The sequence below is a fragment of the Copadichromis virginalis genome, linkage group LG8, assembly GCF_057382275.1.
Source record: "Copadichromis virginalis isolate Kocher_CV1m ecotype Utaka linkage group LG8, C_Virginalis_male_GT1.1, whole genome shotgun sequence".
NCBI classification, from domain to species: Eukaryota; Metazoa; Chordata; class Actinopteri; order Cichliformes; family Cichlidae; genus Copadichromis; species Copadichromis virginalis.
This window is the reverse complement of record NC_140625.1, coordinates 15,206,914-15,219,330: the sequence shown is the minus strand read 5'-3', so window position 1 is coordinate 15,219,330 and position 12,417 is coordinate 15,206,914. Positions and strand designations below refer to the sequence as shown.

Here is a 12,417-nt window from a genome sequence, read left to right as displayed (position 1 = left end):
TTTAAAAACCACTGAAGCTTGTGTTCTCTGAATGTTACTGGAGCTCAAAAATACAATGCATTCTGTAGAGAGCTTATGTGTCTGCGCTGTGCTCACTGAAAAAGCCAGATGATTTTTATCCTTCACTGTGTTGTCTTCATAGTGCTTGTTAAAAATAACACAGCATCCATTTATCTCTTGCGAGCTACCGCCCCAAACATTTTATTAACACCATTCATCCAGTCACGCCACAGACCAGTCTTCTTTTATGTGCTCCCCTGGAGGCATTCATGAGCTTTCTTAAATACAGTGCCCCCTGCTGGTAAACCTTATCATTACATTAACATCTACATATCAACACATTCACCAATGCCTTTTCTGTATTGTGACGAATTTTGAAACCCAAGTTAAACTTCATATTTATAATTGCCCGGCAAATGATTACTTGCTGTAGCTGTTTTACCACTATTTCAAGAATGCTTCAGATAAGAAGGAGATTGGACATTGGTCTATAACTAACCAAGACATCAAATCATTGCATTGCTTATTTACACTTTATACACTTTTTTGAAATTGGGGATGTGTCATGTGCTGATAGGTAAAAAGAGTGTGCATTGTCCCTTTCACATAACTGTAAATGTATAGCAGGACCCATTAGCTAACTAGGTTAGTACTAGGCTACAAATAGAAGTATACAGCAACCCCGTCTGTGTCCAAAAGAAACAAACCCTGCCTTTTAGCAACTGCGACTGACATCCAATGATACACCTGCAGCCAGGCTAGTTATTATTACTAATTAAATGCTTAAAAATTGTTGAAATAGGGTTATTATTTTGTATTTCTAGTAAACATTTATTTATTATTAGGTATGAAAATGTTATACTTAAAGAACAAGAATGCAGACATACCAATACAACTCATATATTTAAAGTGTAACTGAACTGAATAAAAGTATTGTGATGCTCATAATGTAACTCTACAGATTACATCAGAATACTTTTTAAAATTCCGTACGTATGTATGTATGTATGTATGTATGTATGTATGTATGTATGTATGTATGTATGTATGTATGTATCTATCTATCTATCTATCTAAAATACATGGCATAGGCTAAATACTTTTCTTTTTTTTTTTTGCTTTTATAAGCATTGGTAACAGTTCGGTGAGGCTCATGGTGGCAGACTGCAACAGAAGTTGTCAAAAGAACATGAGTGAAGGTGTTCTCCTTGATTTAAAGCGTCATTTAATCAAGTTGAGCTGCAAGGGGAGGGTACCACGTCTGTGTAGAAGAACAGATAGAATAATAAAAGTGAGAGGGACCAATTTTAGCACAAAAAAAGTAATATAAATATTTTTAAAATAAGATTAGGCTAGCTGAGTTTGTATTGAAAGCAATATTGGAATATTGCAGGTTGTTTTGTAATCATACCTCGTGATGCAGGTGGGGGGCGAGGAGGTTTGAATGTGCTTCCTTGTGCTAAAGTATCCACAACCCAGCTGAGGGCACTAGAGCAATAATCCATCTGGAAATAAAGAGCAGAATAACATAAAGCTGTATCTGAGAGAATAGCCATTTTTAAACCTCAAGAAAAACCACTTGAAAAAAGCTATTTTTTTCCTATCTCTGACAACTCATCTCATCCTTTCCTTTCAACCTGTTATGTGGCAGGTCTCATCTGTAGGCATTGGAAAAGCTATTGTGGCCTGTTTCCAAGCAGTGACAGTGGCAAAGCCTGGCCCCTGTTTGCCAGTGCTACATAAAAGCCCTCAGTTCACTTCTTGAATGGCTCTCTTCTCTCAGACACATTTAGAAATTGGTTTTCTTTTCTGCGCTAGATGGTATTGCCTACACAATTTCTTTGCACATGCACGCATTTATACCACTGATTGCACTAAGTTGGTTAGTTTAAGTTCTGCATCTGTTTCTTTCATGTGACATTCTCCAAACCATGAAAGTACTTACTAAAGAATTACTTACCTTCACACAAAATAACTCTTACATCAACCAGGAAACAACTTCACATTATCCAACCTGAAACTGTCTTTTTGCTGTACAGTAGGTATTTTCCCTATGTTTCAACTTCCTCTTAATGTAATTTGCCAACTGCCACCTGCTATGAAGTGCTTTAACCTATATTTAGAATAATTTAACTCTGCAGACATGCCCTTTCACAGCAGCTCCACATATGTATCATGAATGAATCAAAGGGTACAAAATGATAAGTTGGAGCTTCAATTTTACCTGATTCTCCAGAGACCGTAGTCTGTGTTCAAAGTCTCTGCTTTCACTCAGATGTTTAAGCACACCATCTACCCTATATAAACAAAGATACATTTACTTCAGAATGATGGAGTCACACAGTAATAAATAATGCTGCTACAGTGGAGGATGAAGGTGCTCACTTGGCAGACATCCGTTTGAGCCTTTCTGAGTCGCTGCTTTTCTGGATCTTGTTTTGAGCAGTCAGGAAGTCTTCCTTCTGAATCGTTTCCCACGTTGATAATCTGTTCGCTGCCTTTGGTTCCAAGTCTAACACTGATAGAAAAGACCAAGAGTTGAAATGATTACTTTTCAATTTAGTTTTCATGCTTTCATCACTGCTAAACTGAGGTCAGTGAGCAAGTAAACAAAAAGCCTAGTCTTTTAACTTGGCACTGCCATTTTCAGTTAGTAACTGAGTGATAACAGGGCTGGCACTGTTTAACCAAAACCCACAATTACCAAATGAAATTTAGAAGACATTTAAGAAATTACCTAATTCTAATCATGCGTGGATTCCTCACTCAGCATTTGATTTTTTAGAGTTAAGTAACAATAACTTATTAGAGTAACACCCCTGATCCAATACTGACCAAAGTGGTGAATCTTTACAGAGGGCACTTTGCGGATGACCCTCTTGATGAAGAGGTTGATGTGTGAGAGGATAATGAAAGGCGGAGCCAAAGCAGGACGGGAGTGGTACTCAGCAATCAGGTTGTAACGCTGGAACTTCCAGTAGATGTCACTGTGTTCCTGCACTTTAGAGAAAGTGTAGCTGTGTGGATACAAGCAGATCAGAGCCACTGAGTCAAACCATTCAGTTTGTGAATGCAGCCAGAGAAACATAATGACAGACTGGTTCTTTACCTAAACATGGCAATAAGCAGGTTGATGAGCAGGATGTTGGTGACCAGGAGATATACAACTAGCAGAATCACTACCAGCCAGTTACTCTCATGACTTCTACACGGCTCTTCACCGCTCTCAATCAAAGTCACATTGTGTGTACAAGTGATATCCCAGTCCTTGCCCACTGCAATAAATTGGAAAAATAAGAAATGGTTAAAATTATAATAACACTCAATTTCAAATTGCTGTGATGAAAGTAGGTTCCAGGAAACTGCAGCATTTTAAAAGAAATTTCAGCTTTAACACAGATTTTCTTATTTTTATGCCAGTTGCACAAACACATGTACCATCCATCTCTTCCACAGGGATCTGTCCAAAGATGTGCAAGTATGGCCTGTAGAAAACTCTCCGAAAAATGCGATTCGGGTTTGGATCATAGGCGTAGATCAGAGCCTGATTGGCAACTCCATACGCCATGAGCCACACACCCAGGAAGAAGAGGAAGAAGAAGATATCCTTTATCTAAACAAGAGGAAATTGTGATCTTGTTTTAGCCATTATATATGTAAACATAATGAGTGTACCGCAGTTGTAATGCCAACTAATATGGGGCGCTGTTTGTAAAGTGAAACATGCAAAAATTAACGGTAACATTTTTTCACATTTAGCTCAAGACCTTACAAAAACATGTTTTTTGAGTAATTGTTTACAACATTTCGTAAAATATTTGTAACTTTACATATTTAAAACACAATTTTAAATATTAAATCTAAATGTTAAATCTAAATATTATATTTAAATCTAAATGTTAAAGGAAACTAAATATTTAGCTAACATGCAAATTCAACGGAAAATATCAAAATAAAAGCTTTACGAAAACCCTCCGGTGCAAAAGTGTGCTAAACACCATGAGCTGCTTCACCTCTTGCCTACCAGCACGTCCAGCCATTTAGCTGAAAACATTGGAAGATCCGTTTTGTCGACCATCCAAAGGTTCAGCAGTAGTGCTCTCTCAGCAGCTGCAGTCTCCACTTCACAATCGCTGCAGCACAAGTCCAGCTAAATCGCTGGACATGCTCGTAGGTAAGAAGTGAAGCAGCTCATGGCATTGAGAAGTGACCATCAGGGGAGAGCAGACACAGGCTGTATCCCAATTTAGGGTCTGCAGCCTTAAAGGCCATTTTAAGGCCGATTACATTACAGCGACGTGACGAAGGCTGTCCCAATTCAAAGGCTGCTCGAAATGTGGCCCTCAAATGCGTCCTTCATTTCCCTGAATTTAAGGGATGTGGCGGTGTAGACTTCGTGGCCCAACATATACCAGACTTCATAGCGCGATGGTGGGTGTGCATAATTTTGCCAAAAAAAATGGTGGAAGCGAGGCGGCCGAAGAGTAAACTTTTAAAAGTACTGAACAATATGTCACTTATTTATGTGCAAATGTTGAATAATGAAGAACATTAAAACATTACCGTTGGCCACAGAGTTATGTGACATTAGCGATGTTAGTACTTTCAGTGTTTACTTAAAGCCTTTACTTTAAAATATACACTGTTCAATAGTCAACCTTAATCTTACAGAGAATGTGATGATTTTATGGATAATTAAAGTCAGTCCACAAATACAACGAGCTGAAAGTCAGTGATGCTGCTCGGTTTGCGGTCGTGAATATCACGGCACAAGCAGGAAGCAGGAAGAGGAGGAGGAAGAGCCAGCAGCAGCTGACACATGGAGAGACTAGACAGACTGTTCCCTGTTTGTGAAGGACTGCTAGAAAAGTTTAAAATAACTAATTGTCTGTCCTGAATCAGTCTTATTAGGTAATGTTCAAATAATTTTATCATTTGTCAGTGTGGGAGAAAGTACTCAGGGCCTTCAGGTTACACAGTATGAAAGGCAGAAACAAGTTTAATATTCAGAAACCTAAAGTATGTATCAGCAGCAGAATGGACCTTGTGGGATTATAATATTATTTTATGCTATGTTATACCCCTAATTAAAGATTGTGAAATTATTATGTAGTTTTAGTTTGCAGTATTCTCCTGAATTAGAAGAAGGTGATAACTATTACATTTGTTAAATTGATTTCTATTACATTAGACTGCTGATTCAGTGTGAATGAATGATATTGTTTATGATGCATTATACTGCTGAGTTATAAGAAATACTGTTTTCAGAGAGTCAGGACCTTGCTTTTTCTGATAGTAGAGGAGACAGAGAGCACATTCCACGGTAGCTTCACCCCCTTCACCACTGTTGTTGAACGCAGACAAAATAGGGAGCCAAGGCCATAAGTCAGGCTCGCTAGGAGTTAGAAAGAATGTGAATGTTTAGGTTTTTACGACTAGGTGGTGTAGAATAAGGAGGGGATGTTTTTCTCATTATCATTTAATATTTTAATATGGCATTATTAGTTCATCAGAAGTATATAACCAGCTTTGCATTAAACATAAATTGAAGTTTTTGACCTTACATTATTCTTTGCATTACAGTGATGGTTATAACTTTAGTTTGATCTTTTCCTTACAGGTACCAGAATAATAACATGATTTTCCATTGCAGATGTAACCATGATCATTCCATACACATTGCAGTTTGTTGCTTATTCTAGAGTTGTGCTCAAGTTAATTAAAGGTTAAAAGCTACAGCCAGCGCGAGTCTGGCTGATCTATGGAGGGCAAAGGCTTTGAGCTTGGAAGGCCGCACGCGCTTACACAGCACTTATAAGATGTTATTCTTGGTGATTTTGTGCTTAGTCATGTTTTAATATGTTTTAAGTAGAAGTAGCTGATCCAGCAATATTCATTTAATATTATATACTTGATTTAGAGCAATACACACTGATGGTCTGAGTAAATGAAAGAGTCCTTGTAGCTGCCATGTTGTGTCTTAGCAGGGTACAGACGGTTCCAGGAGACGGGGGCAGTCAGCGTCTGCCCTTGCGAAGGAGACAATGTTATTCTTTGTGTTAAATAAAATTGTCAACATTGATTGTATTACACCTGTCACTACGCATGAGGGGGCGTTCTAATACCCTGATTTCATAAAACTATGGTGATGTGTTTTTTGAGACGAGATCTGAGACTGTCTGCATACAGTCTCAGATCCATACTGTCGTCATGTAATTTGCCTGATGATTGTACATTAATACAATATGTTGATGATCTTCTCATTGCAGCCCCGTCAGCAGCGGATTGTACAGCGGCGTCGCTCGTTGTGTTGAATAGGTTGGCGGAATGCGGCTTTAAAGTAAGTAAAGACAAGCTGCAGTTAGTTCGCCCTGAAGTGACCTTTTTGGGCAGGGTAATCGCACACAAATCAGTGGGTTTGATGAACACACACAGAGACCAAATTCTGACACACCCAAAACCGCGGACTGTGAGAGAAATGCTTTCTTTTCTTGGTTTAACAGGTTACAGCAGGCAGTTCATTCCGGATTATGCAGGCAAAACTGCCCCTTTAAGGGGCCTAATGAAGCAAGTTGGCGTTCGAAACCTTAAGGCTGAGCTGCTTTGGACGCCTGAAGCCGAAGCCGCATTTATTAGGGTAAAACAGGATTTGTCAAGGGCCTCAGATTTAGCCACACCCAATTATGATGAGCCATTCTATTTGGATGTTTCTGAAACAAACTCAGTTGTAAATGGAGTGTTGTTTCAGAAAAAAGGGGGGGGTAGAGATGTGCTCATGTATGTTAGTGTAAAACTACACCCAACAGAAGCAAAGCATCCTACATGCACACAACATGCAGCAGGGGTCGCTAGAATTATCCAAAAAACAGCACATGTAGTGAGAGAACACCCACTAAAAATACTTACTACACATAGTATAGTGGCATACGTGAATTCACAAGCATTTTGTATGTCACCACGGGCACAACAGAGACTGAGCAAAGTCTTAGAGGCCCCAAATTTGACATTTACACATGAAGGAATTAACATGGCAGATTTAATGGGTGTAGGGGAACCACATGACTGCGCCAAAAGAGCACAGATTGAGGAAAAGATTAGAGAGGACCTGAAGGCCGAACCCATACCGGGAGCTGAGGACTGGTTCACCGATGGATGTTGCCACCGAGACGAAGGAGGACTGAAAGCAGGGTATGCGGTGGTTTGCAGAGTAGAAGGAGATTATCAGGTCAGAGAGTCAGGAAGGATTGAGGGAAAGCAGTCGGCCCAGAGAGCTGAAGTGATAGCCCTAGCTTGAGCTTTGAGACTAGCCAAGAACAGGAGAGTGAACATCTACACCGATTCGGCATATGCGTTTGGAGCAGCGCATGTGGAGCTGCCTCAGTGGAAAAGAGCAGGATTCAGAACAGCAACCAATGCACCTATTTCCCACAAACATGAAATGGAGGAACTGGAAAAGGCCTTGGCTGACCCAGAGGAGGTGAGTATTATAAAATGCAAAGCTCACTCCCAAGGAACCAGCATGGTGGAAAAAGGAAACCAGAGAGCGGACGAAGCCGCGAAGGAGGCCGCAGGCTACAAAGGACGGAGACAAATGATACAGGTAACTCCAGAAGAGGAGATATCTGTTGACCTGATTGAGGAAGTCAAACAGGCCCAGGAGGAGGCATCCCCAGAGGAAAAGGGGGTGTGGAAAAACAAAGGAGCCTGGCAGGATGGACATTTGTGGAGGGGGCCAGACGGGCGCCCCGTGCTGACAGCCAAAATGGCAGAACAGAAGGTGGATGAAGCCCACGGACTCGCCCACGTGGGGATAGCCCAGATGGAGAGAAACTTGTGTCATTGGTGGCATCCTGAGCTGCGAGGAATGATAAGGGAGAAGGCCAGGATGTGCTTAATCTGTGGGGCACACAATCCTAAGCCAGCAATAAAACCGGAAGTGGGTAAGTTTCGGCCCCCTGAGAGGCCGGGAGAGGAGATTGTTATTGATTTCACTGATATGATTGATTCCGGGCCTGGCGGTGTAAGATATTTGTTAGTATGTGTAGATGCTCTGACCGGCTGGCCAGAGGCCTGGGCTACAAAAAAGGAGGATGCTAGGACTGTCATTAAGTGTTTAATCAATCATTACATTCCTCGTCATGGGTTCCCCAAAAGAATTAGATCAGATAATGGAACCCATTTTAAAAATCAAGATTTGGCAAGAGTAGAAAAAATGTTGGGCGTCCAGCATAAATTTGGAACGGCCTATCATCCTCAGTCTCAGGGAAAAGTAGAAAGAATGAACCTAAATTTGAAAAACAAATTGGCAAAAATCTGCGCGCAAACAGGGCTAAATTGGGTCGCAGCCCTGCCGGTTGCGTTGATGACCATAAGATGTTCTGTTAATCAATCCACAGGTTTTACACCATACGAGCTGCAAACCGGGAGACAGTTTCCGGCACCTTGGACGGTGGGCTCGGTTGAACGGGACAAAAAGGGGAACCGGTCCCACGCAGACTACTGGAACGAGTTAAAGGCGCTTGTGTCCAGTTTCACAAAACAGGCGGCTGGTGAAGGGCCCACAGGAGAAGGAGAGGTCCCGGACGCGAAAACAGTGTGGCTGAGAGTCATCAAACGCAAGTGGAAGGAGCCCCGCTGGACTGGTCCATATGAGGTATCGGCTCAGACGGCGACAGCGGTCCAACTGAAGGGGAAAGGCGACACCTGGTATCACTGGACGCAGTGCGCGGCCGCGCACGAGGGCTTGGTGGGGAAGGATCAATCTCCACCCAACACAGGTGAAATTGAGAGGCAGAATAAACCCTCACACCTGTGCAACGGGCCGACCGGTGGTCTACCCGGAAGGTCGAAGAAAGAAGAGCAGCCTAGGAGGAGATCGCCGCGCCAACGAAAAGGAGCGGTACCACACTGAACACTTAGAACAAGAGAGAGGCTCTGATAAAGGGCTGTCCATCTCCCACGTGTGTGATCATTAAATCATCGTTTGACTCAACCCGACCGGACCAGTGTTGTTATTGTGGGTTTTTCCTCTGGTGTCCATCCCCAATATTTTGAACCTTAACAGTGGGGACCAAAAGAGGCTATAAGAGCTTGAGTAACCCTCCACCAGTTTGAGATTTGCTGTGACCCTCTTCATGCATGTCTCCCCATCCGGATGGTTTGTGCTCTTAAAGTGTTGAATTGTATGGAATAAAGGATTGTTGAGCATCTATACACCGAGTACTGTCCTTCCTTCAGCCCAAAGATCGAAAGAATTGGGAGGATTTAACAACCTAAAATAAATGTTTGTTTCAGTTCTATGAAGCTTTGAGTATTTTGTATTAGTAGCACTGCTGTGTTTGTTGTATCAACGAATAATGATTAATATAATGACTATAATATTAGCCATATTATAATTATATTAACAAAGTGAGATGACTTTAGTCTCATGATCAACATTAGTTAGTAAATAACAATTAGCTAATCTTGAAATGACTGTTTAGTACAGAAATGAACCCCAACAATCATGTTTTACAGTCCTGTGGTCTCAGCCTCAGATACTTATCAAATCTCACAAAGCTCATGTAGAAATTTATTTATTTTGGTATTCCCATTGATCCTTACAATAAATTTGCATGTTAGCTAAATATTTAGTTTCCTCTAACATTTAGATTTAAATATAATATTTAGATTTAATATTAAACATTTAGATTTAATATTTAAAATTGTGTTTTAAATATGAAAAGTTACAAATATTTTAGGAAATGTTGAAAAAAATTACTCGAAAAACCATGTTTTTGTAAAGTTCTGAGCTAAGTGTGGAAAAATGTTGCCGTTAATTTCAGCATGTTTCACTTTACAAACGGTGCCCCATAAACTGATGGTAACTTTCTCACCATCTTTCCTACAATGATGATTTTTGGCCCCAACTGCTTGTGAATGGCAAAAATGTGAATAAGTCGAAGGGTGAAGACCATGTAGTCCAAACAAAGCATATCCCGGCCAAATTCATGTGACAAGTGGAACATCCTGTAACACAAGCACAGTTAAGCTGAATCAGTAAGGTAGCAGCACCACCTGGTGGCAAACCTGTAAAATTTGTTTTTTTTTAAAGGAGAAAATATTTTAAATTTAAGTGACGAAAAGTTCTGGGGGAAGATGAAAGGAAATTATTTATGCCACGTTACATCCATAGACACAAACTAAGGACAGCACTTATACAAATGTTACAATTTGCAATGACAAAGCTTCATTCAAGTTTTTTTTTCAATAATCCAGCATTAACATTTATTATTTTTTATTTCTTGTCCATACCTGCAAATTAGTCCTATAATGAACAGGCTGATGGCAGTGAGGTCACATTTATTCCACACATCCTTAATGTAGAGTCTGAACCTTTGACGCCAAGTCATCGTCCCCAAAAAAATTGTCTTGAAGAAGAAGATAAAAGTTAAAACAAGTAGAAAAAAGCTATACCAAACTATAAACAGGTGACATGTATCCAAACACAGAAAACCACTCTCTATGTGCTGTTGTCATTTTAAAGACCAAGTAAAAATCCAACAGGAATAAGATTTGAATTTATGTGATTTCTTTTAATCTTCAGTGCATTTGTTAAGTTATATGAAATCAGTAACAAACATTAAAATCTAATATTTTTTTTGTGACACAGGAGCATGTTAACCACAGTATTGCAATAGCACTTTGGGAATAGTTCAGTTATTATTTTCAATTCTTCCCTTTACATTTTCTATAGCTACCAAAATTGTCTGGATATAAAGTTCTAAGTAAGACGTGTCTCTTCACTCACCTGTCGTATCTCCTCACAAACGATGGTGAATACCCAGAAGTACAACACACACTCAGCAGCACCTGGACCTGAGGGTGGTGGGGGCTTGAAATCAGCCAACAGCACGTAGGCGAAAAACAAGAGAAACAGGAAGTACATCAGGACGTTGCCCAGAAAAGAGGTGACCGGTGCAAACCAGAACTGACACCAGCGTGACACTATGAATGGACGCTGTGGTGGTCGGTAAGGTACACCTGTATCAAGGATTATAAATACAGATTGGAAAGTGAGTAAAATGACAGCATATAGAGACAAGAATCATTTCTTTAGTCAGGCTTTCTTCTTGTAGTGAGTAACAACACTTATTCAAAGATGACTTTTTAAACAGGACTCACCTTTAATAGTACCACTCCTGTGAACTTCTGAATCAACGTCACTGCTGTAAGAAAAATAAAATTGATTTAATTATTAGACTTTAGCTAATGGAAATCAATAACATAAAGACAACAAACTGATGTTCTACAGATTAACACTGAAGAGTGCAAGTAGAAATATTACTGGTGTTTGATTTCAGCGAAAGAGAAGACGGTGGTCCCATAGAGACTGTTAGTGTCCTGGTCTGGCCCATCCTCATTAGGAATTCCTTCCTCCTCTTCCAACTGATTATCTTGTTTTCTATGAGGTAAAATAAGAGGTAAAGGTTTAAAAAATACCAAATAAAATTCCAAGCCTTTCATCTGAAAAAAAAAGAGAATTTTACCTGAAAGAGATGAGATTGGTGTAGCAGAGGATGGGGCAGAAGAAAGTGAGCAGGAGCTTCCAGACCTCTGTTTTCCTCTTCATATCACCCCACCAGATATGGGAGAGCAGAGACTGGAAGAAGACAGAAAAGCAGTCCTTATCCATCAACAGCAGCTCACTGGCTAAACATGAAGTTAGGATGTGTTATTTTTTGAAGCATCATGCCATTTTTACTTTGTACTGAATTCATTTATAATTCAAATGATTGTACTGTTGTGTATTACATGGTCTCATTCAATGATAGTGTATATTTATAGATTTGATTGTATACAATCAAATCTATGGTCATTGTATACAATGACCTAAATAAGTAAGCGTTAATAAACAGAAAATGTTCAATATTTTTTCATGCAAATATGACAGCTTTTTTGGATAGCGTTTTTATGTTTATTAACATCTGTTATTTATATGTTTAAAATAAAGATTTGATACTTCAGATTGAATGCCCATGTACTATTGGAAATTACATTAACGGGGCTGGGATGAGAGAGGAAAATCCTGTAGATGACGTCAGTCTTGGCGGCAAAAAAACAGCATATTAGGTTAAAAACGTTACAGAGGACCAGGGATAGAGGAGGACTGCTGTGATTGCGGCCATTCCCCAACTCTCTGTGGGTGAACTCTGTACTCATGGCCATTAATCAGGGGTCTTTTGATCAGTGGTTGTTGGTAAATGGTCATGACAATTTGCATATCAATGATCATGAAAGTGATGATGACCTGATGATACACTGTCAGTCAGTGGTGCCAGTTTCGTTAGAAGTCAATTAGATGAGTGACAAAATATTTCTCTCACTGAAAACGCTACAACTAAATGAATAGAATCAACTTTTGGGATTTCCTTACCT

At 39.9% G+C, this 12,417-nt stretch overlaps 2 protein-coding genes across 3 annotated transcripts in view; one reads left to right on the top strand and one right to left on the bottom strand.

The window, feature by feature from the left end:
- Positions 1-1,083: 1,083 nt before the first annotated feature.
- The window catches only part of LOC146703005 (transient receptor potential cation channel subfamily M member 4-like), a 31,109-nt gene continuing 19,775 nt past the window's right edge, over positions 1,084-12,417 (bottom strand). For both annotated transcript variants that reach the window (XM_085466082.1, XM_085466083.1), the window contains exons 16-28: positions 11,529-11,641; positions 11,327-11,443; positions 11,164-11,207; positions 10,790-11,022; positions 10,294-10,409; positions 9,876-10,008; positions 3,439-3,613; positions 3,110-3,275; positions 2,836-3,017; positions 2,386-2,518; positions 2,225-2,297; positions 1,412-1,505; positions 1,084-1,261 (exon numbers count right to left, since the gene is read on the bottom strand). In XM_085466082.1, coding sequence (XP_085322208.1) covers positions 1,230-1,261; positions 1,412-1,505; positions 2,225-2,297; positions 2,386-2,518; positions 2,836-3,017; positions 3,110-3,275; positions 3,439-3,613; positions 9,876-10,008; positions 10,294-10,409; positions 10,790-11,022; positions 11,164-11,207; positions 11,327-11,443; positions 11,529-11,641 — 1,611 coding nt within the window. In that variant the 3' untranslated portion in view covers positions 1,084-1,229. The remainder of the gene's footprint in view (positions 1,262-1,411; positions 1,506-2,224; positions 2,298-2,385; positions 2,519-2,835; positions 3,018-3,109; positions 3,276-3,438; positions 3,614-9,875; positions 10,009-10,293; positions 10,410-10,789; positions 11,023-11,163; positions 11,208-11,326; positions 11,444-11,528; positions 11,642-12,417) is intronic.
- LOC146703006 (protein NYNRIN-like) lies at positions 3,903-9,371 on the top strand. The gene has a single exon (XM_085466101.1). The coding sequence runs from the start codon at positions 7,439-7,441 to the stop codon at positions 8,909-8,911; it is 1,473 nt and encodes a 490-aa protein (XP_085322227.1). The 5' UTR covers positions 3,903-7,438; the 3' UTR covers positions 8,912-9,371.